The following is a 24088-nucleotide window of genomic DNA, read 5'->3' on the forward strand; positions in this document are numbered from 1 at the left end:
AGGGTTCAGCTTTGGTTTCTTCTTCACTCTTGTTATATATAGCTAGAAGTCACTTCAGTCGGATGTTTATAAGGTAGAGACTAGAGAAGATAAGTAGCTGCAGCACTGGTGGTACAATGGTTACAAGCATTGCTTATGAGTACAGATTCCCAGGTTCAAGCCCCTGCTGAGAGAACTTTTTTCCCCACTTTCTTAGGTTTTTTTTGTCAATTTTTTAAAAAATGCATGTGACTGCAGGCACTATATAACTTGCCTATTAGTATATCGTATAGCTGGTAATGTTTGAAGGGTTTTTATTTTTGGATATTTCGAAGAGGCCCTTCTCTTCAAGAATAAATTCCCACGTCTGGTTATTCTTCCAAAATAAATCCCACAAGTGAAAGCAACAATCCAACTTTTTCTGATTCACTTGTATATTCCTAGAGTTTTAGCTCAGTGTTACTGATGATAATGGGTAAACTGTATCATTACTGTACCAATAACCAGAAAACAAGTGATCCAGAATGGGAATTGATGCCTAGAATCTATGGTAGATAGCTTATAGCTAGCTACGATTGAGTGTGATCAGCGAGAAAGTGAATTTACTCCACTTGAGACTCCCTCAGTCTTTTCTCCAGTGCACAGAGATGGGGATTATTCCATCAGTAAGTCAGTTTTTGGCAAGATTCATGCATCTTCATAATTTATGACACGAATTTCCATTTATTTGAAATCCATCCGGACTTCAAAATATGCACTCTTCAAAATTAAAATCCTTCGAAATTCTCTTCTTGTGCAAAATTTTGTTTCAAAAATAACCAGCTATACAGTATGTAATAGGATGGATGGCTGTGGTATTCGGGATTAATAGTGCGAGCATTGTAAACAGGAAGGAGTAAAATAGTGCGAGGCAAAGCCGAGCACTATTTCCTTCCTGTTTACAATGTGAGAACTATTAATCCTGAATACCACAGCCATCTGTCTTATTGCAAATTAATCCGACAACCATAGCAACTGTTACTAGGCAACAAAAATTCAATAACTACTGCAAAAGACCAATCACATCTAGCAACCACTGCTATGGTCTCAAAGTGATGTTTACCCTATCAATGGTTACTTAGCAACCATTGCTAAGCAACCACATTGTTGCTATGTCATGGGGCATCTATCACTATGGTAACACTAGTTGTCAAGTTGGACATGTACTTCTAATAGAAATACACCACACTATTTTAGCCAATCGAAGTAGTATTACAGATTTTTGTTAAGAGCCTTGACAAACAAATGTAATACTAATTCTATTGGCTAATTACTTGACGTATTTCAAATTAATACATCAAGGTGCTATTGAGAGTATTATACTGCAACACATTCTCTTGTTGGATTATATATCATATGAACTAGTACTATTCTTTAAAGGTAATTTTTGTTGCGTAAGATGCTTCTAGGGTACTTTTCAAAAACGGAATTTTGGGTGGCATGTGAAATTTTTGGCCCAATCCCTACTTACATGGTACTACTGTACTGTTTGATACTTTTTACTTATGATATGTACTGTAATTCGCTTTATTTTCGTGCAAAAATTTTTGTGATAAAAGTTTTTGTGTAAAAATATTTTCGTATGATTTACGTGAATGACTGTTCTATTAGAGTAGTTCGATCTTGTATATGCACAGAAATGTTTGTACAAATTTTGCATACGAAAATTATTTTACAACGAAAAAAAAAGCAAATTACGGCATATGCATTCACTAGTGCTACCTACTATACATGTTCTCAAGCTAACACATCAGGTTTTACTGTACATGTTCTCAAGCTAACACATCAGGTTTCAACATATATCTCTTGCTAGATAGTTTGATATTAAAATGACAGTCAATAGCTAAAAGAGTGTAACCTTAATGTGGCAGTATGTGTCCACTAATACAAAGAGCATGATGACTATAAAATCTGCACAGTACATACATGTGTGATAATTGTCTACTGCCTTACAGTGCAAGAGTTGCCAAAAAAATGGTGATGTTTTGTATTCAAGTAGGGTGACTGACTAGTACCTACACATGTCATACAATGTGTACTTTATTGTACACATTTTTCTTAATATAACACACATAGAATGTTCTAAATTATCCAGTGGAAATTATAAATGCTTACTAATGAGTATACTAGAACTCTGTTTATATAGTATAAATTAAGAGAGCCACAATTAACTGACAACAGTGGCTCAGTGGTGAAGAGTTTAAGAGTTAGGTGTATTTTTTGCTACTTAGTGACTGTTCTAATTTTGACCCTCTATTTTACACTAGGTTGGTTTTCTCCATGTAACCCCTGTTACTGTACTTAGTTTTAAACAACAAAAGATTTTGGTTAATATTGCCAACTATATGCATACTGATTTTCAGGTTATTCTCATTAGCTGTAGGTTTGACAAAACTGGTCCTTCTAATGAAAAACAATTAACTTTCCATAACTCTGTGAATGTTTATCAGATATGCAGACTTGGACAGCTATGTCACCCTATTATGTCCTTGAAGTACACCATTATTTCAAGGCAATCAAATTATGCACAGTAGGACCTCAATTATCCGAACAGTATAAGTGACTGCTCTATTAGAGTATTTCGCCATGAGGTGAACGTTTTATTAGAGTAAGTGTATATTCTATTAGAGTAGTTGCGCACAACTCTGTATATCAATAAATGGGCTTCATATATCTGAACAAATTCAGTTACCTGAACACTTTTATGATTGAACTGGCACACAGGTGTTCAGATAATGGATGTCCTACTGTATTTGCATTTTTACTGACTATTGTGAAGTGTGCAAAAAATAAGAATATAAAGTAACCCCCAATGTAACAAAGAAATCCAGCTAAACTCTGAGGGCTCCTATTTCAAAATGATTTTGCTCATAGTTGGCATGGGATGCCAAAGGTTAAGGGCATGCAACTGCAGTACAAAAATTATCATTCCATCTAGGGAAGGGATCATGTAGCTATGTAATGGAGAGAATCATGTTTTCTTCTACGATGTGGCATGCCAGCTTTCTTAGCTGCATAACACACTACTGTGCGTCTTCATACATAAGTTAACAAACATATTCAGTTCCTCAAGTTTAATTTGTGCACACCAAATTATTTGAGACATGTAGTGAACATTATACAGGTTTTATAGCCATCTAATATAGCTACTATAAAGTAATATTAAACATTCAAACACATCCAGTGTGTACATAGTGGCTAATCATAATAAGCCTAGATTTATACTGCGAGGTTTGTTAATGCATCTGTCTTCTGATAGCATTCACAATATCAATTACACCATTTACGATGGTGTGCGTGCACATCTTAGCTCATGGAGAATGGGTTAATTGCAACTTGTGATTAATTTTGTACATGATTACACTACAAATATAAAACATTTCAAAATGACACAAAATGTGATCCTCATACCAGAACTAAGCTAGATTTCCAGTGTATTGATAAATCTCAAACCAAGTTTCATGTTCAACACAGGAGAATGTAGGCCTTGAAACGATACAAAAGTCACCCGTAATATGCTACCGTCAAACAAATTACGGTGCATTAATTGGTGAACCCATTGGCAGTGAAACAGGTTTTTCAAAATTTCTGTAGTGGGACTTTTTGCGAATGGAACCTGTAACCTTACCCGCATTCATACTTATCGTCCCTCGTTATATACCTGGAAATCTAGTAACTAATACTCCTTCCAAGCCTCCCATTGCGTTAAAAGATTGTTTCGAATAAATGCGCATCATTAAATATTCATATGATCATGTGCATAAATTTATTAATGAAATCAATTGTTTTCCAGTTTCTTTACCACCACCACCATCACAGTGACTCAACAAGGAGGTCAAAGGGATCAATACTGCAATGGTATTATGTCAGATGACAAAACAGTTTCAAAAACACCACTGCTTACTTCTCCAAAAAACTATCCAACTGCTTTTTACTCCGTCATCATTTCACTGCTCCTGTCCAGCCTCATTTGTTTCAAACAAAAGTGACTACAGAATTTTAGTCGATTACAAAACAGTTAAATTAAGCATACCAAATGCTTACATTTCCACTTGTTCACTATTCTGCCTGTAGTTACTGCACCATTTGTCAGTTATTTCAAACAAAAAAGGGACTACAGAATTATGGCAGATTAAAACAGTTAGATAAGCACGCTGATACTTACATTTCCACTTGTTCACAACAGAATCTATTCTACTGGAAGTTTTGTTATTCCACTGCTCAGTTATTTCAAACAAAACGGACTAAAGAAATACGGCAATTAAAACAGTTAAGATAAGCACGCTTATACTTACGTTACCACTTGTTCACTATTCTGCCAGTAGTTACTGCTCCATTCATCAGTTATTTCACACAAAAAAGGCACTACAAAATTATGGCAGATTAAAACAGTTAGATAAGCACACCAATACTTGCATTTCCAACAGAATCCATTCTACTGGCAGTTTTGTTATTCCACTGTTCAGTTATTTCAAACAAAAAGGAGCTACACATTTATGGCAGATTAAAACAGTTGAGATGAGCACACCTGTATACTTACATTTCACTATTCTACCTGTAGCTTCAATATTCCACTGCTCCTGTACTTAAACAACGACAGACTAATTCTACAGAATTATGGTCGATAACAACACAGTTACATAATCATGCCACCACTTGCGTACATTTCACAACTGTAATCATAGTTTTCACTCTTTTGCTGCTCTGTTCTCAGTTCCTCCAAATATTCTACAACAGAATTGTGGTCGATTACAAAACAGTTACATAGCACGAGAACACTTACAATTCCACTTGTTCACAACCATTTCTATTCTGGCATTATTTCACTGCCCCACCCTCAGTTACTCCAAACAAACAAACTTATAGGCTATAACAAACAGTTAGATAAGCATGACAGCACTTATTCTTGCATGGCCAAACCACTATCTTACTTCTTTGTGATGTCATTGGTCGGCAAGATAGGGTCTGGTGAATTACTGTTGACAAAATGCATTCATAGGCAAACGGTTACCACAGTTTCTTGCTATTCTTGCTGGGAAAATGCTATGTAGCAATGGTATCAGCTCTGTTACAAGTTTTGCTGTAGCGTTTATGTCCACCATACTAACATACAGCTAGCCAATGAATCAATTTCACTGGATATTGGTTGAAAGTCACCACTATACTTCACCAGGCACTATCTCGCTGACATACAATGCCACAAAGAAAGAGAGGAGGCAGAAGGCAGTCTAGCCACATGAGACTAAGCAACACTTACAATCCACTTTTTCACAACTGTTGCTATGCCTGTAGTTTACTGCTCCCATCCTCTGTGATTCCAAACAATGAAGAAGTGATTCTACAACAGAATTATGGTTGATAACAAAACAGATACGTTCACATTTTGGAGATACAAATAGGGGTTTGACAATAATGCAGTGGCTTCAGTTAATGTCTGTACCGTACCCTCAGGAATAAATTAAAATCCCTTCATAATGTTGAAAATGTCCTTTACTGGGGGAGATGGGGAATAACATTGATAGCTGCACGTAAGCATACAGATGTTCTAATTTATATAAGTTAAATAATGATGTCAAACAAAGCAGAATTTACTGCACTACAAAAAAAATTATTATTATAGTGGCCATGTCAGTAAGGTGTACTTCATGACCTCTTTACTGAGACCACCTCACTATCAAAGCTGCATTATTTTTCTCCAGAGGTAGTTCCATTAATAAAGTTTGTGTATGCAAGTTAACTGCACAAAAATACTATGTACCTTGTGATCACCTTTCTTGAAATTCAGCCACAACATAACAGCAACATAAAAAATAGCTAGTAGTGTGCCATCTCTCTCCATACGTACTTCATCAATATTCTTCATCCATGTAAACTGTTAACCACTTGCGGTACAAAAAGGTAGTTAATCAGTTTCGGAGGTAAATCTTGTGAAACGTATCTTTGCTGCTACATAGGTCATCAATTTGACTGATAGAGTTTTGTACAGTTGTCCTAAAAATCATATCAATGATAATATTGTTACATGCAGGATTTCTATATAAAACACAGACATTACATACATGTCCCCCCAGCAAGACCGCTCAAGACTGATCGCTGGTTAGGAAACACAGATACATGAATACAAGTCCAACAGCAAGACCTCTCAAGGCTGATCGCTGGTTGGGAAACACATTCATACACTACAAACATGCCTTGTGTACAAGACCATACAAGCATGAACAATAACAGAACAAATATCATCATACATCATGGTCCATTATGTAGTTTCGGGCTCTTCATTTTCTTATTCCATCTTTTTCTTCTTGGATTAGCCATGTCTTATACTTTACAGTTGTGATGCACCTAGAAGGAAACAATTCTGGTTAATACTAGTTCACTGTGCATATCAGACAGAAAGACTATCTAATAAATGCTCACCATGTAATAAAGTAGACTTCCTAGAGTCGCGCAATCATCTAGTGCTGTGTAAATCGTAGGACTAGCTATAGGCCTGGATGACTTGTGTACTTACAACCAATTCTTCCTTCGTGCAGTAGTCCTTCGCTCATGTAAAACTTACTAAAAACAAAACACTGTTCAGTCGATTTGATGGCACATCTTTCTTTATACAATCCGTTCTTTTGTTACTGCGCATAGCAGAACACCCGTAAACGCTCCAGCACATGCTCTGTTCAGCACGCCATTTTTTTCTAGTGCAGCTGGTCATACCTGTGGTTAAGCACACGTGTACAAAATCATTTACCGTATATCGCGAACCGGGGTAGCCGTGTTTTGATATACGGAAATTGTCCCGTGATTTGGATAATCAACGGTAACTCATTAACAACCGTATAAAGGCCTTCAATCTCCTGTGCAGGGAAGCTCAGATGATTAAACAATCACAAGTTTAATGAATTTTATCACGCAGTATGGTAACTGTATACAGAAAATTGCGTTGTCTTTGCAACAACCAGCCATGCGCGGTTTGAGCATGCGCGTGTTTTGAATAATAAAACGCGCGCAATACCGGACGCAGGTACAGAAAATTGTATTGTCTTTGCAACAACCGGCCATGCGCGGTTTGAGCATGCGCGTGTTTTGAATAATAAAACGCGCGCAATACCGGGTATAACAGTCCGCAGGTATTGAAGCCGTTCAATTCAGCGTCAGTTAAATCATTGTATAACCGGAATTATACACACTTTTACGGCAAGTATACCAGGAATGGTAGGATCATCACTAGTTAGCAAATACCAAAACCCTGTATTGCACGCATTTTATTATTCAAAACACGCGCATGCTCAAACCGCGCATGGCCGGTAGTTGCAAAGACAATGCAATTTTCTGTATCGAAGCCGTTCAATTCCGCGTCAGTTAAATCATTGTATAACCGGAATTATACACACTTTTACGGCAAGTATACCAGGAATAGTAGGATCATCACTAGTTAGCAAATACCAAAACCCTGTATTGCACGCATTTTATTATTCAAAACACGCGCATGCTCAAACCGCGCATGGCCGGTTGTTGCAAAGACAATGCAATTTTCTGTATTAGAGATTGCGAAGCATCGACTCGATGCGCATGCGTGAGCTAGAGCACTGCACCTCGTATTTACCCAAATTATCGATTGTGGGTTACTGTCGATGTTGTGAAGAAGCGATCACTACACTGACTACACGAGTGGCGCCTTCCAAGAGAAGAAAAGAAAGTAATGTTTGCGAAGTGGAGGTACGATATTAAGTATAAGATGGCCATTTCGTGGTTATAATCTGTAGAGATGCAGTGGCTGGAGAAAGTGAAATGAAAGTCACGTGATAAAAGTGTTCTGCACACGGAAAGTTCGAGAGTAAGTTTTGATCTATTGCTATTCACAAGAGAAACTTTAGCAATAGCTAGTTGATAATTCAATCTGTACTGGCTCAATACCACTTGTAACAAAGCATTTAGCCTAGCTAAGTCTACAAACTGGCTGTACAATACATTGATTCATAGTTTTTTTTTTGTAAAATATGTATGCAGCAACACAAATTTTGTACATGTATTACTAATAAACAATTAATTCTCTGTAAAATGCATGTGCATAAAGTTCAGTGATAAGTAGCTGAAAGTGGTCTCAGATTCAATCTCAGAGTGATCCTTTTTCAAAAATTTCCTGGGGGGGGGGGCATGCCCCCAGATCCCCCTAGAAGGCTTGTGCTTTGCACTGCGAGGTGTGCTTCGCACACTAGGATAGTACACCTCTATCTTATGGCCATGCAATTTCAGAAATGGCCAATCAAATTTACTTTTGATTGGCCATTCTGTCCGAGCAATAATTTTCCCTTATATTGTACACTGAATGTTACCATGAAAATAAAATAATATTCAGTGGAATTTTCTACTAACTAATCGATTGCCTGACTGATGCTTTTAGACAAGTGTAACTCGATAATGGCTAAGGCCATGGGTAGGGACCCGCCGATTATGCTCATTATTTTACCTATTATGCTATGCTGCACTGCTCAAAAATTTACCTGTTATGCTTAAATGAATGCTCAATATTTACCTATTATGCTCAAATTATGCTCAATATTTTTACCTCAGTTCCCATGTTTTTCTAATAACTTTGTATTTTATGGAAAAGCAGTAAGTGGTTGAAGCACAGACTGTAAATCCTTGCTTATCAAAATACATGTCACAGAAAAGATCGATATACTCTAATAGAACAGTCAGCTACCTGATAATTTTATTAGAGTTACCGATTGTTCTATTAGAGTATATCGATCTTTTTGTCGGATATGTATTTTGATAAGCAAGAATTTATAGCATTGCACAAGTTTTCTGCCTATTATGCTAGCATTATGCTCAATGCTTTCAGGCACATATTATGCTCATAATTATGCTAGCATAATCGGCGGGTCCCTAGCCATGGGTTTGATTTTTTCACCACTCAACATCACTTCAGCCATAGTGCAGTAGCTACGTAGAATGCATGCATGCTTCATGGACATATCTGTGTCCTCCTTGGTGTCCCATGCATTTATCTTTGCTGACAGCCCAAGGTGTTGATTCGTGGTAGCACACAGTACACTTGATGACTTCCATATGTGTTGTGGAGTAAATTGACTTTTAACTGTTGAATTGACTAATTATTGTGTAATTAGACTACAGCTAATTATTATGTTGTTTATTGTTCTTATTCTGGAACTATCTCCAGACTTCTAGAATTGTAGTCTATAAAAGAGCATATTGTTGTACAATTTGTCAGTCCGCTTGAAATCAGTCATTAAAGTTGCTCTGTGAAAACCTTTCTATTACAACAGGTTATGGGCCCAGAGCGTCTTGCTGCGTTTATTGGCTTTGAAGACTGACGCCTCGACTGGAAGAGGAAGGCAAGGCTTCAAGCAATTCGTCTGGAGCAGACGAGAGAGAGACGCGCTACCCTCGTGACCTTTGACCTTGGCTCTGGCTTACAGCGCTTGGGACTGGCAGAACGATGGCTGAAGTCGACAGGTGGTCGATAGACAAGCTGGATTCGTCGAACTGGCCGACGTGGAAATTCCAGATGAAGCATCTTCTGCTGGCGAGAGGGCTGTGGGGGCTGGTCAACGGAACGGAGGCTCTACAGGATGAAGCAAACGCCCAGCAGCAAGCGGACTACAACAAGAGATCCCAGAAAGCTTTCTCAACAATTGTAATGGCGATAGGCTCGTCGCAACTCTACCTAGTAACTTCGTGCGAAGGTCCAGTAGCAGCATGGACGGCCTTACGGAACCATTTCGAGCGTGAGACGCTCGTGAACAAGTTAATGCTGAAGAAGCAGTACTTTCGCATGGAGATGGAGGAAGGAACTTCTGTTGAGGAACACATCAAGAGAATGAAGGAGTTGACGGACAGACTAGCAGCTATCAATGCTCCAATAACAGAGGAAGACCAGATAGTGACGCTCCTAGGGAGCCTACCTGCTACTTATTCCACCCTGGTGACAGCTCTGGAGGCCAGAGACACAGTTACTCTTGGCTATGCTCAACAGGCTCTAATCAGAGAGGAGCAGAGGCTGAAGGGACTGACAGGTGGAAGTGTAGCTACAGGAGGTAGCACAGGGCGAGCACTACTTGGAAAACAGTCTGATGAGGGCAGAAAACATAGCCAGAAGAAGGTATGTTTTTTGTGTGGAGAAACTGGTCACTTCTGTAGGGATTGTCCGAGAAATCAGCAGAGTTCCAGGCCTAAGCACAAGGCAAAGCCCGTTAGTACTGAGTCTGTGGGATCTCACTCCGATTGTGACACTGATGATGGAGCATTTGGAGCGTCATCTAGTTCATGTGAACCTGGGAGGTGGATAGTTGACTCTGCAGCATCAAGCCATATGACACCAGTAAAAGAAGCACTGGTTGATTATGTAGAGTTCGACAAGCCCCAAATGGTTTGTCTAGGGGATGGCCGAACGGTAGAGGCCTTTGGAAGAGGAAACGTCCACCTCTCTATGGTTCTTAGCTCATGTAGTCCTAAGAGGATTACTATGTATGATGCTCTGTATGTACCTAATTTGAAATGTAATTTGTTCTCAGTTAGAGCAGCTGCCACAAAGGGAAACGTTGTCAAATTTGGAGAAGCCAAGTGCTGGATTCATGGGAAGAGTGGCAAGCTGTTAGGAATGGGAACAGTTGCTAGCAAATTGTACTATCTAGACTGCCACACTGTTGCTCAGGACCATGTGACTGTAGTATCAAGACCTCAATCTGGAAACACTGCTGACCTTTGGCACCAGCGTTTGGGTCACTTGAATGGAGGTCAACTGAAAGAGATGCTTACCCATAACATGGTGATGGGAATGAAGATTCCCAAGGCTGAAGATCTTTCTTTTTGTGAAAAGTGTGTGGAAGGGAAGATGGCTAAGATACCTTTTAAGTCAGTGGGAGAGATTCGCTCGGTAAGAAAGTTACAGTGTGTGCATAGTGATGTATGTGGGCCTATGCCTACTGTATCAATTGGAGGTAGAAGGTACTTTGTTACCTTCATTGATGATTACACAAGATGTTGTAGGGTTTATTGTATGAAGAATAAATCAGAGGTGTTTGACAAGTTCAAGGAGTTTGAGCTCTGTACTACTAATGAGTGTGGTAATTTAATTGGAACCTTGCGTTCAGATAATGGTGGAGAGTACCTCTCAAAGGAGTTTGAAGAATACCTACGAGCTAAAGGAATACACCACGAGCTTTCAGCTCCATATTCACCTGCTCAAAATGGTGTTGCTGAGAGGCTGAACCGCACCCTGATGGAGTCTGCACGTACTATGATGGCTCAAGCAGGACTTTCAGAGAAATACTGGGCGGAAGCTGTGGCTACTGCAGCCTACCTGAGAAACAGAAGAGCTACCAGATCTCTGAAGAAGATGACACCCTATGAAAGATGGTACGGTCGTAAGCCAAATCTTGCACATCTTAGAGTGTTTGGTTGTGTGGCTTACGCGTATGTTCCTGACAGTAACAGAAATGGAAAGCTGAGCAAGAAGGCTGAAAGGTTACGTTTTGTTGGATACAGTCTTCAAACAAAGGGATACAGTAGACCCTCGGTTATCCGGCCCCCGTTTATCCGGAACCTCGATTATCCGGAATTGAAAATGACTGTTCTATTAGAGTATTTTGAGTATAGGTGTGCGTTCTATTAGAGTATTTCAACGGAGCTCTGTATATAAATGTATGGGCTTCAATTATCCGAACTATTCACTTATCCGAACACTTTTATCATTTCCTGAGAACAAAGAGGTTCGGATAACCGAGGGTCTACTGTACCGCTTGATTGATGAAAGCACATCGAAAGTGATCATACGTCGAGATGTCATATTCAATGAGGCTGATTTCCAAAATGACCGAGGTATCAACAAGAATTTGGATTGTTTCAATGATGATGTGATTCCTGAGGGAGAGGAGTCAGTTGTACAACAACCCGATGATCAAGATCAAGGTCATCATCGGTATCCTGCAAGACAGAGACGTCCACCAGTAAGGTATGGCATTGATGAGTACACACACATGGCATTGTTAGGTGAAAGCCAAGCAGAAGATCCTCAGAGTATTGAAGAAGCTCTACGGAGTAGGCTTTCTAAGAAGTGGCAAGAGGCAGCCGATTCAGAGTTCCAGTCACTGACAGAAAACAACACATGGGAACTAGTAGAGTTGCCCAGTGGAAGAAAGCCAGTTGGATGTAAATGGATCTTTAAGACTAAGCGTGGTAGTAATGAAACAGTAGAGTATGATGAGGAGAAGACTAGCATGTGGATGCACCAAAGGCTGTACATCCTAACGCTTCTGGATAAGTATGGGCTAAGTGAAGCCAAACCATTCACAACACCAGCTGATATCAGTGTTAAATTAGTTAAGGATGATGGAGTCAGTAAGTCTGTTGACCAAGTAATTTATCAGTCCATGGTGGGCAGTCTGCTATATGCAGCCACTGCAACAAGACCTAACATTGCCCAAGCAGTGGGAGCTATGTCAAAATTTAACTCCTGTTCCACTGAAGCTCACCTTACTGCAGTTAAGCAAAGAACTAAGCATACTGATGTTAAGTTTCACTTTGTGAAAGAAGCTCCAAGTAATGGATGTACTGAATTGATTTATTGTCCAAAAGAACAAATGGTGGTAGATGTGTTAAAACCTCTCTCGTGTGACAGATTCGAACATTTTCAGCTGGAGATGGGACTGAATACCTTACCCAGTGTCAAGTCAATTTAAGTGGGAGTGTTGTGGAGTAAATTGACTTTTAACTGTTGAATTGACTAATTATTGTGTAATTAGACTACAGCTAATTATTATGTTGTTTATTGTTCTTATTCTGGAACTATCTCCAGACTTCTAGAATTGTAGTCTATAAAAGAGCATATTGTTGTACAATTTGTCAGTCCGCTTGAAATCAGTCATTAAAGTTGCTCTGTGAAAACCTTTCTATTACAACAATATGTAACATGAGTTATCCGTTCTACACATCAAGAGGTGTTTCTCATAGTATACTTCATTTGTAACATCATAACTGAAACATAATGGGCACTTCACTATTTCAGTAGTTGATAGTTGGGGTACATGTTCAGATAAAAACAATAAGTCTGGTGCCATTCTTTCTTCTCATGTGGAAGCTATATGTGTTTTCATCAGTCATAATCAAGACACACGGTAGTGTGTCGTGCGGCCCAAGAAGCCGGCGCGTAACACCCGTGAGTATATTGACAGGAAGAAAGAAAACGCAATTTTCGCACCTCCGTAGCTCTGTGCTTCCTTGATGAAACAAGACGATTTTTGCTGTCGACATGCCCTCCAACTGCAGCACTCCACATTCCAAATTTGAGCGAAATCGCTTCGCGCGTTCCCGAGATATGCGACTTCAAAAATTGGCTCAGTTTCTTCGTTTTTTTTTTCTTCTTATTTTTCTTTTTCTTGTCGCACACTTACAAAAACTGCTATAAAACGCGAACGCCATATCCGATTGCCTTGAAATTTGGCACACAGAAGGGGGATATAAAGGCGCATCTCGGTACCAACTTTGGCTGGAATACGATAAACAGGCAAAGAGTTATGAGCGATTATTCACGAAACATAACACCAATATGTTGTCACGCCTACAGGGTAAACCGCGTATGGGAAGAAGCTGAAAATCGGTGGGTGAATAGGTTAACTATTGAACCTCAAACCTTTTGTGGTTTAAAAGAAATCGAGCTAAAAACCAGGAAGATACAACGAAAAAACCAACAGTGTGTAACAATTACGCAATCGAGATCAGCTAATAAAAAAACGACTGCTTGCCACGCCTACCAGATAAACCGCTTGGGGTAATGCTTTGAAAATCGTTGTACAGATGGAGTAATCATCTTAGAAAGGCTCATCAATGGTGTAGAAGAATCAGACTTAAAGCCACGGAGTTATAACACGAAATCCAACTTGGTGCAGCAAGTGCGAGATCGAGATACTCTAATAGAGCAGTCATCCTAATAGAGCAGTCACCCTGAAGAGAATTCAAGAGATCAGCTAGAAATAAGAAACCTGTATAGAGTTCAGCTACACACAAGTCACCCTGTAGAGAGATCAGCTAGAAGAAGTTACCTTGTAGGGAGTTCATGCAACTATGGAAAGAGATAGTTCAGCTAGAAAAAATCACCTTGTAGAGTTCAGCTACAAAGAAACCACCATGTAGAGAGTTCAGCTACAAACAAATCGTCCCGTGGAGAGATCAATAGAAGAAGTTACCTTGCAGAGAGTTCAGCTACAAAGAAACTATCATGTAGAGAGTTCAGCTACAAACAAATCTCCCTGTAGAGAGATTAGCTAGAAGAAGTTACTTGTAGAGAGTTCAGCTACAAAGAAACCATCATGTAGAGAGTTCAGCTACAAACAAATCTCCCTGTAGAGAGATCAGCTAGAAGAAGTTACCTTGTAGAGAGTTCAGCTTCAAACAAATCACACTGTTACAAACAAATCTCCCTGTAGAGAGATCAGCTAGAAGAAGTTACCTTGTAGAGAGTGAAGCTACAAACAAATCATCCTATTGAAAGATCAGCTAGAAGAAGTCACCTTGTAGAAAGTTCAGTTACAAAGAAACCACCATGTAGAGAGTTCAGCTACAAACTAGCTACCTTGTAGAGACATCAGCTAGAAAAGTTACCTTGTAGAGAGTTCAGCTACAAAGAAACCATTCTATAAAGAGCTCAGCTGCAAACAAATCACCTGTACAGAATTCAGCTATGAACAAATCATCCTGTAGAGAGATCAGCTAGAAGAAGTTACCTGGTAGATAGTTCAGCTACAAACAAATCTCCCTGTAGAGAGATCAGTTAGAAGAAATTACCTTGTAGAGAGTTCAGCTACAAAGAAACCATTCTGTAAAGAGCTCAGCTGCAAACAAATCACCTGTAAAGAATTCAGCTACAAACAAATCTCCCTGTAGAGAGATCAGCTAGAAGAAATTACCTTGTAGAGAGTTCAGCTACAAAGAAACCATCATGTAGAGAGTTCAGCTGCAAAGAAATCACCCTGTAGAAAATTCTGCCAGAAACAAATTGCCCTGTAGAAAGATCAGTGAGAAGAAGTTACTTTTTAGAGAGTTCAGCTACAAAGAAACCATTCTGTAAAGAGCTCAGCTGCAAACAAATCACCTGTACAGAATTCAGCTACAAACAAATCACCTGTAGAGAGTTCAGCTACAAACAAATCTCCCTGTAGAGAGATCAGCTAGAAGAAGTTACCTTGTAGAGAGTGAAGCTACAAACAAATCACCCTATTGAAAGATCAGCTAGAAGAAGTCACCTTGTAGAAAGTTCAGTTACAAAGAAACCACCATGTAGAAAGTTCAGCTACAAACTAGTCACCTTGTAGAGACATCAGCTAGAAAAGTTACCTTGTAGAGAGTTCAGCTACAAAGAAACCATTCTGTAAAGAGCTCAGCTGCAAACAAATCACCTGTACAGAATTCAGCTACAAACAAATCACCCTAGTGTAGAGAGATCAGCTAGAAGAAATTACCTTGTAGATAGTTCAGCTACAAACAAATCACCCTGTAGAAAGATCAGTTAGAAGAAGTTACTTTGTAGAGAGTTCAGCTACAAAGAAACAATTTTGTAAAGAGCTCAGCTGCAAACAAATCACCTGTACAGAATTCAGCTACAAACAAATCACCCTGTAGAGAGATCAGCTAGAAGAAGTTACCTTGTAGATAGTTCAGCTACAAAAGAATCTCCCTGTAGAGAGATCAGCTAGAAGAAATTACCTTGTAGAGAGTTCAGCTACAAAGAAACCATCATGTAGAGAGTTCAGCTGCAAAGAAATCACCACTGCCCAAATTTCAAGGCAATAGCTCTTTCCAATCTGAAGTTATCAATTGTCAAAGTTGGCAAATTGGATGTGTGCGGAAGACCCCTTTTCGCAAATCCGGTCACATATGTATTATATATATAATTTGTACATTTACTGATAAGATATTTAAAGTATATCTACTTCATCTTTTCTTCTTCCTGTAGTAAGAAAAACATAGGTTAAAAAAGTCCCAAAGCTGGCCATAGGCCGGATTTGGGGTATACAAATACAAAAAGAAATGAAATCTAATCCAAAACAGCCAAGCTGTAAAAAAAGTGTGCGGCCCTCAGAAAGGCTATGGTGAAAAAAGATGTGAAATCCAAGGTGGCGGCCAAGAAATGGCTGTGATGGTAGGTTAATGGTAAAAATTTTAATAACGACAATTCAGGTGAATTTTTGTGCCACTTCACAAAATTTACCTGAATTGTCATTATTAAAATTTTTGCCATTAACCTACCATCACAGCCATTTCTTGGCCGCCACCTTGGATTTCACATCTTTTTTCACCATAGCCTTTCTGAGGGCCGCACACTTTTTTTACAGCTTGGCTGTTTTGGATTAGATAATGTTAACTACTACAATTAGGAATTTGAAATTTGACTGAAATAGGGATTAAATGTCCACTAGTATTATCTTCAGGTGTGACCTTCCTTAATAGTTTATAATTATTTCTTTGATCCCTAATCAAACTTACTAATTTTTTCTTCTACTTGCATATTAAAAAACTTGGATACCAGAATGCCTACATGTCACTACAATCTTGAACCATTTTAACATTTAACATCTGTTAGCATTTGTGGACTGTGCCCTCAGCATGTGTGACTTACTATCACAGTTGGAAACCCCCATTGGCTATGCCCCCACACATCATAGCTAAGTAACCATTAACATTTATCCATGTATTGTTTATAAAACAAATGTACAATGTTGACCTAATTAATTGTACCGACTCATTATGAATCAGCTTGTCAACTACAAATACAGCAAAGTTGTGCTACAATTGCTTGTGTGCTTAGATAAGTTACAGTTAAAAAACTACATGATTAAATATAATGTGCATGTGTATGTGTTTGTGTAAGATCAACTACGAGTTATGTATCTGTCACACTGTTGTAATATTCTACTGTAAATTCTTTTATTAGTGTTGCATCTTAAGAAATATGTAAATCACATTTTATTTTACTTGCAAGGTCAGTGATGGCCTTGGTTCCATGTTGCTCCATAATATCAAGCATATCTGTGAAACTCTTAGTTGAACCACCTTCAAGATGATTGAATACTATTCTCAGAAGAATCTTTGCTTTACTCTTCATAGTAGGAGCATTATCAATGTTCTCTTCATCATCAATGGAGATGATTTCTTTTGAAACAAAATATGGTGAGAGGTCAGTAGTGAAAAGAACTGATGTCAGTTCAGGATAATATTTCTTGCAAATCTTCAGAGCAGCAGCATGTGGCTCCAATGAACATTCTATGCATATGATAATCAATGTATGTAAAGGAAGATAATAGCTATATCACTTAAAATTCTTGACATCAATAAACATTTATAGATAAGTGATCGGCCTGGCATTGTGGACACAAACTACACCCTGTCACACAACAGGACATACCTCAATACTGAAATAAAATATTTGCATTCTTCAACTTGTATTATAAAGCCAATTAATTGCTGTCTAAAATTTCAAAGCCATAACATAATGGCACTAAGTTATGGACAATAGAAGTTTGAAAATTTTATGTGCCCACATGCCCTATTTTCACAGGCCCGGTCACATATGTTGTTGTATTATGACATATATGCTTTTGCAGTACTATATACAAACAGCTAATGCATGTTGTTTGGTATAGAAGTGAAGCGTTCTATTGCATTGCCTTCTGGTGCGTGAGAGAAAAAATATTCATATCTTATTCAAGAATATCCTCCTGATTATCACTTGACAAAGTGGTGCATACCTAAAGAACTGCACAATTTTATTAGGACCAACTAACCAATATCCAAATAGTTAGAACATTTCTCCACTTCAGTTTGCCATACAGATATCATACAAAGTGAAATATTTAGGCATCAACATGTACACTTTACACCACAGAGTTCACTAAACACAACTAAAAACCATATAATTTTAGTGCATTAAAATTACAGACTTTTACACTGTATAATTTTCATGGTGGTTCAATATGTGACCACCTCAGTGAAAACCTGTCTAGTTCGCACAACTCCTGAATTTCCTTTTATTTTCTCAGCATTATCGGTATAGTCCAAGGAATGGTTCACCAAAATTTCAGTCGATTATGGTGAGTAGTTTTGGAATTACAGCACTAGAAAGTAGGCAAAGCAAGGAAATTGATTTGTACAGTGCACGTGACTATACTAAAAATAAACTACAGGCGCTTGCATTAGCAGCCATAATTTCCGTTTGGATAAGTCTACAAAGTTGGGATTTGGCTTACAGTGTTCACTATGGATTGGCAGATCAGCTATAGTTTTAGCTCTGCAGTCACTTGCGCATAGGCATATGAAGGTGGTTTTATTGAAGAAACGGCGTCGAGTTTGTTTATGTCTACCACATTGTAAACAAACGCATGTGACACGCAAACCATTGGCGCTACAAAAATGAAACAAAGATTTTTGAACTTCCCATGAGTAGGTGAATAGAGGTTTAATCGATTTAACACTTCCTTTCATGAGTAATGGCATGATTAAAACTTGCATAAAATTTTCTTTGTAACATGACTGTGTAATTTCACTAATTTTTTTAAATTTTGTTTTTCTCAATACGCATGCTTGTGCAAACTAGACGGGTTTTCACTACGACAGTCACATATATCAGTTTCCACTATTGCAACAAACTTTTTAGTTGATGGAATATTACACAGCACAACCAAATTTAGTCAAGTTAAAGCGAAGGAGAGGATATTTTCCAAATAGCTGTAATATTCCATCATGTCAATTGTTTAAATAAAGAGAATATTTTCTAATATTCCATCATGTCAATTATTTAAATAAGTTTTTATTGATCCCCGTGATTTTATTTTTAAATTGATAATTAGACTCTGTGGACTTGATGGGTTTTGGAGGTGTCTAGGTTCTTTAGACCCTTCTCAGGTTTACTTAAACTCTTTTCATGTTTATTACATGCACCTGCGCTGGTAATGCTACCAATCCATCGCCACCTGAAAATTAATTTTGAATGCATAACTGTTGATACAAGTGGAGTGATGGCTTGCTTCTACTAATTAATGCTACAGTTCTCTGTTACAAGCAGCTGTCAACAGTGTTAAGGGTGCTCTGTACAGTTCATATACGGTTCCCATGAAATTACCATAACTCACAAATGGTTTGAGCAAATATACTGTACTTTCTTGCTGGATATAAGCTAACACTAGAGAACATTTTATTCCAAACCCAACTGTTAATTTGCTGTAAAATGCGAGTTATGATTTTTCCTTTTAAACTAGAACTAGTCTTACAGTTTACACACTAGAGCTTTAATACTTTCATGATACACTATACAAAACAGTACAAACTATTGTGCGTTTTTATTTTTGTCTTTTAGCTTCTCACTCATCACATAATCAACTTCCGGTTAACTTCTGGTTTGACACTGCCACCAATCTTTCTTTTCACTTCCATGCTATTTGTCACCCGAAGTCGCTATCAAAATCTGCAAGCGCTATTTTTTAGCAAAATTACTACATTGCAATCAATAGCCTATACTGAAAATTTAGGCTTGCACCATTATATTGGGTTTTCGCAGATCCGGTCACATATATACAAGTACATATATGAAAATAAACTAGGAATTTTCAACAAGGGTAGGTCATATAGTACTCCAATAAAAAGTAGTTGGATTGGAGTAGTATGTAGTGCTCAATTAGTAAAAAAAAAAGAAGCAAATATCCCAAATACAAATTATACAAATCACTATAATCTATAGTCTGTCTTGCTGGTGCACACATTGTATTGTATATGCCAATAATTGATATTTCAAGTGCTTCTGTGAAAGAAGTAGGGGTATAGCTGCAGCCAGTTTCTTGACTGAATGCATTAGGCAGGAAAAAAAATTCTGTTACATAATTTTTTTAAAGTTCTGTAACAACTTAACAAAAGTATTTGAGTCAATCTTTTGGGCTTGATTTGACCTAACAATACTGCAATTTCATTTTGATGGGGAAATTAAGGTAGGTGTTTGGGTGATAATTTATCATATTCCATGCCAAAACCTTCCTCATCTTTACTAAACAGAACTACTGCAAGGAATGACTCCATAAGAAACATGCAACTGTGTGAAAAATTCTTTATCCTTTCATCTTAAATTCATGATAAAATTTAGTGCTCAAATTTTTGTACGATGATAAAGTAGTTTACTTTATGTGACTGCTTTGTTAATGTATCTCAGTCTGGTACATAACTACAGTGGTGGAAAAAATTGTTAGTAAGCCATGTAGTTATATGTGGACATTTTGGTAGGTAATTATAAATTATGATTTAGCAACAAACCATGCATTAACAGTGTACATAAACAATTGTACTAACTAACCTCCTTGGTTGCTATGCTTGTGAACACTTTTAGGTGAACAACTTGGTATACTGTGAGGCTAATAAATTAAAAATAATGCAAATGACACTAACACAAGATAAAGAACTTGAAATTACGAATTGATACTAAACATTCACGTCAGCCCCAATGTAGGTATTACACTGATCTGCATTGAAATCATATGAATTAATCATACAACACAAATGGGAACGTCAAATTAATTTCTTGGCAGCAAATGGTCCTAAACCCAAAACTAGTAGAAATTTTATTTCAATTTGCTATAACATTGTTATTATTTACAGAATCCTCGTGCCGATGCTGTTAAGAACTACTGTAATTAAGCCATAATATGTGCTATGAAGTGCTGTACTTTTAAAATAAACAGTACATTAAGATTCTATATATACAGGGTCTTTTACACTGACCATGCCGGTAATGAACAACACCTGCATACATACAGATAACTATTTGTACAATGCCAACTGCAGTATACCAAATAAATCATTTTAGAGATTGTTTGTTACCAATAATTACTAACTACCAAAATTTGCTTTATTTTGTTTCGTGCAAAAGTTTACATTGAACAAATTTATTTTGTGACTGCTCTACTAGACTATCTTAGTCTGTATGTATAATAGTAAAAATGATTTACCTACATTACATTCTTTAAAGCTTGATAGGTGTCAGTTTAAAGCTAATAGCTAAAGGCAGTAAGCCACACAGTTAATACTTGGAGTCTTTGGCTATTAACTCAGTTATATAGATTATACTGTACCAAGAGTTAATTAATAATAAAGGGGCAGAACTATTTGTTAAACAACTCTTCTCTATCACTAACTCTTGGTTACTTATGCAATAAAATGTGTAAAAGATTGGATAATTTTGCATACAAAATTTAATTATACAATGAAAATAAGCAAATTACAGACTACAAGATAACATGCATACACAATCACGTAACTTTACCTGAAGCCACACCAGGTGAGAAGCTGTCAATTCCATTTTGTTGTAATTACACTGTATCCATTGTGGAAGAGTAACAAGCTGTTTGGGTAAAATTGCTAAATGTTTTGCATTTGTATCACTGCAGCTACACAGAAAGCCAAACTGCAACAGGTTACTATCATACTGGAGCCGACTGCATACTATCTCCAAAGCAGTGACAAGAATTCCCCAAATTTTGTAGTGAACAGGAGAGAATTGCTTTATGTGTCTTATCTGAACTTCAAGGTACCCAATTCTGTCAATAAATGACACGGAATGACCAGTGTCTGATGTATGAAAACTTATCAGGTTGCTATAGGTATGGTGTTTCTGCTTGGTGTACTGTAGAGGAATTTGCCAATTTTTTGGTAAGTTTTGCAAAACTTGTACAGCCAAGCAACAGAAGAATCCTTGAGGTAGAGGACAATGTGAAAACTGAACACACAGTGGCTCATACTGAAGATGACCATACTTGTCAAGAATGTTATGACCACTTTGTTGAAAATTGTATCTTGGTAATACACACGGCATGAAATATTTCTCTTGGTCAATTGGAGCAATAATTTTCAAATAAACCAACAAAGCAATAAAGTATTCTGTGTCAATGTCTTTTTCTAATTGTATTTGGTGAATTAGTGACTTGGTAAACAACCCTTCATTTTTAAGTTGGTTGACAGCTTTTTGATTAAAGCCACTGCTTGGAAAAGAAACTTTTACAAGACTAGTCAGTTTATTGAACAACCACTGGTGGTCAACAATGACATATTTGCACATGCCAGGAACATCATGATAGTAAAATAGAATTCCCATGATATGGAAGAACAATAAAGCACTTAGAACTTCACTGTTGTCTCGACACAGATTTCCTTGTGTGCATATAAAACATGCTTCACCACATAATATAAAGCTAACATTTCTTTCAGCACAGAGTCTCTGTATTTCAAGCAATAATATAAGCCAACCAATAGGTACATCATAAACATCTCTTTTCTCTACAAGCTTTTGAATGTTACCACGAATTAATTCAGCATTGTGATCTTCGCTATCTCTGCCTGCTGTTGTGTTATCTACTGTAAATAGTACTTTTTCGTTTTGTTCCCATAAACATTCCCCACATTTCATCTCAAGGGCAACAGACTCTAATTTTCTATCAATTTCCTGGATCTCTGTTGCCTTAACTTTGTCTGCATGAGTGCCCACATAACACTGATATGTGTTATCACTTTCTACACCTTTGTGTGATGGTTGGATTGGTAGTGAAGTTCTTAAACCAGAATTCTTAGAGGATGCCATGAGGAGCTTAACAAGATCCAGGTTGGTCAGGCCTAAATGATAAGGCTCAAATGACTGTTTTCCATATTCACTGTGAACAACCAATACTTGCTCATCTAAAGCTTTTACTCCTCCTTCCATGTTTAGGACAATGAAGGTGAGGGATATTGAACTGCTAACAGCTGGAAGGAGATTAACAAACTCAGGCTGTCCGCCTGTGTCCAAAAGGTTGATCATGTTCCACACTTCACCTAATGATGGTACCCTATAAGACCAAGTTGATGCAATATCATCTTCTACTGCACATTTCTGTTTCTTGATATTTAGACCACTCGGTGGTGATTGTAAATTGATTAACGACATAGTTTTACTGGATACCTTTGAAGTAGTGGCATCTGGATATACTAATGGATCCTGTAGATTGGGTAGTGAGACAGTTTTACTTATTGTTGTATTTTCCTTTTTTTTTCTTACTAATCTCACATTTGACAACAGTTTGTTAAGCTGTGCTAGCATATTCTTGTGATCTAATTCTACCCATTTTGATTTGCTGCCTGATTCAACCATCCCAGCTTGTTTTACTGTCAAAACATGTTCAGATTCTACCACCCCAGTACTGTGGTGATGTGATATGAATTTTCTTTTATTAAGCAAGTTAAGGAAACTTGTTTTTCCTGATCTAGCTGATCCAGTGATCGCAATAGTAGTGTATGACAGTTTTAAAGTTGAGCCATTAGCCTTTGCTTGTTGAAGCTTGTCAATCATTTCTTCTCTCACTAAAATCCAATGAAACAAAACAATTGCTTACGACACATGTCTTATAGAACAAAACATCACTAACTATTACTTATAACCAAACACATTCCAACAAGGGGCTGTGGTTGTACACTTACATTATTGAAAATTATTTTCATGCTTGTGTTTGTGAGTGTCTTATTGTAGTGTAACATCGTTTTCAGCTAAAACAAGATCCAAGTAAAAATAGCGAAGCTGTATAAAAGGGCTGCAGCCTTCAAAAGTTTGAAAGTTGTGAAATCAAAAGTGGTGACCATGAAATGGTAGCAATTATGTAACATCATTTTTGATTATTGGTTTCACAACTTTTTTCACTCAGGCTGTTGAAGGCCACACTCTTTAGAATATAGCTTGGCTTTACATCATTGCAGCCATTTACAATGATGATGATATTAGACAAAGTATACTATACCAATACAGAAAAATACCAACTAATCAAATACAAAAGCCAAAGGATCTATGCAATAACCAATTAATATTGAAAATTGCCCTATAATTTTGTGTTTGCTTGTTCATGGCTATGGCCATATTAAGTTGTATTATAGTGCCTCTTATCATTCTATATATAAAGCCGAATAGCCATCTGTCCATCTGTCTGCATTCAATTTGAGTTCACTGATTCTTCTCGCCAATTGCTGCACGTATCGGAGTGGTTTTGACATCAAACAAAGC

General features: G+C 37.6%; 1 protein-coding gene and 1 long non-coding RNA gene across 8 annotated transcripts in view; both read right to left on the minus strand.

Annotated features, from left to right (window-relative positions):
- Positions 1–3731: 3731 nt before the first annotated feature.
- LOC136244228 (uncharacterized) lies at positions 3732–6935 on the minus strand. Of its 6 annotated transcripts, none has more exons than XR_010695097.1 (13): positions 6530–6929; positions 6436–6479; positions 6264–6360; positions 5777–6009; positions 5276–5356; positions 4802–4885; positions 4683–4746; positions 4559–4625; positions 4314–4504; positions 4184–4262; positions 4063–4132; positions 3923–4007; positions 3732–3868 (listed from the first exon to the last, which is right to left on the minus strand). It is a non-coding gene; the product is annotated as an uncharacterized lncRNA (long non-coding RNA). The 6 variants fall into 6 exon arrangements; XR_010695096.1 differs by having other exon boundaries at positions 4314–4383; positions 4435–4504; positions 6436–6928; XR_010695095.1 differs by having other exon boundaries at positions 4950–5356; positions 6436–6933.
- A 9760-nt stretch (positions 6936–16695) lies between these two features.
- LOC136244336 (uncharacterized) overlaps positions 16696–24088 on the minus strand; it is a 33117-nt gene continuing 25724 nt past the window's right edge. For both annotated transcript variants that reach the window (XM_066035914.1, XM_066035913.1), the window contains exons 2-4: positions 21332–23397; positions 20366–20423; positions 16696–17292 (exon numbers count right to left, since the gene is read on the minus strand). In XM_066035914.1, coding sequence (XP_065891986.1) covers positions 16973–17292; positions 20366–20423; positions 21332–23397 — 2444 coding nt within the window. In that variant the 3' untranslated portion in view covers positions 16696–16972. The remainder of the gene's footprint in view (positions 17293–20365; positions 20424–21331; positions 23398–24088) is intronic.

Source organism: Dysidea avara, chromosome 14, assembly GCF_963678975.1.
Source record: "Dysidea avara chromosome 14, odDysAvar1.4, whole genome shotgun sequence".
NCBI classification, from domain to species: Eukaryota; Metazoa; Porifera; class Demospongiae; order Dictyoceratida; family Dysideidae; genus Dysidea; species Dysidea avara.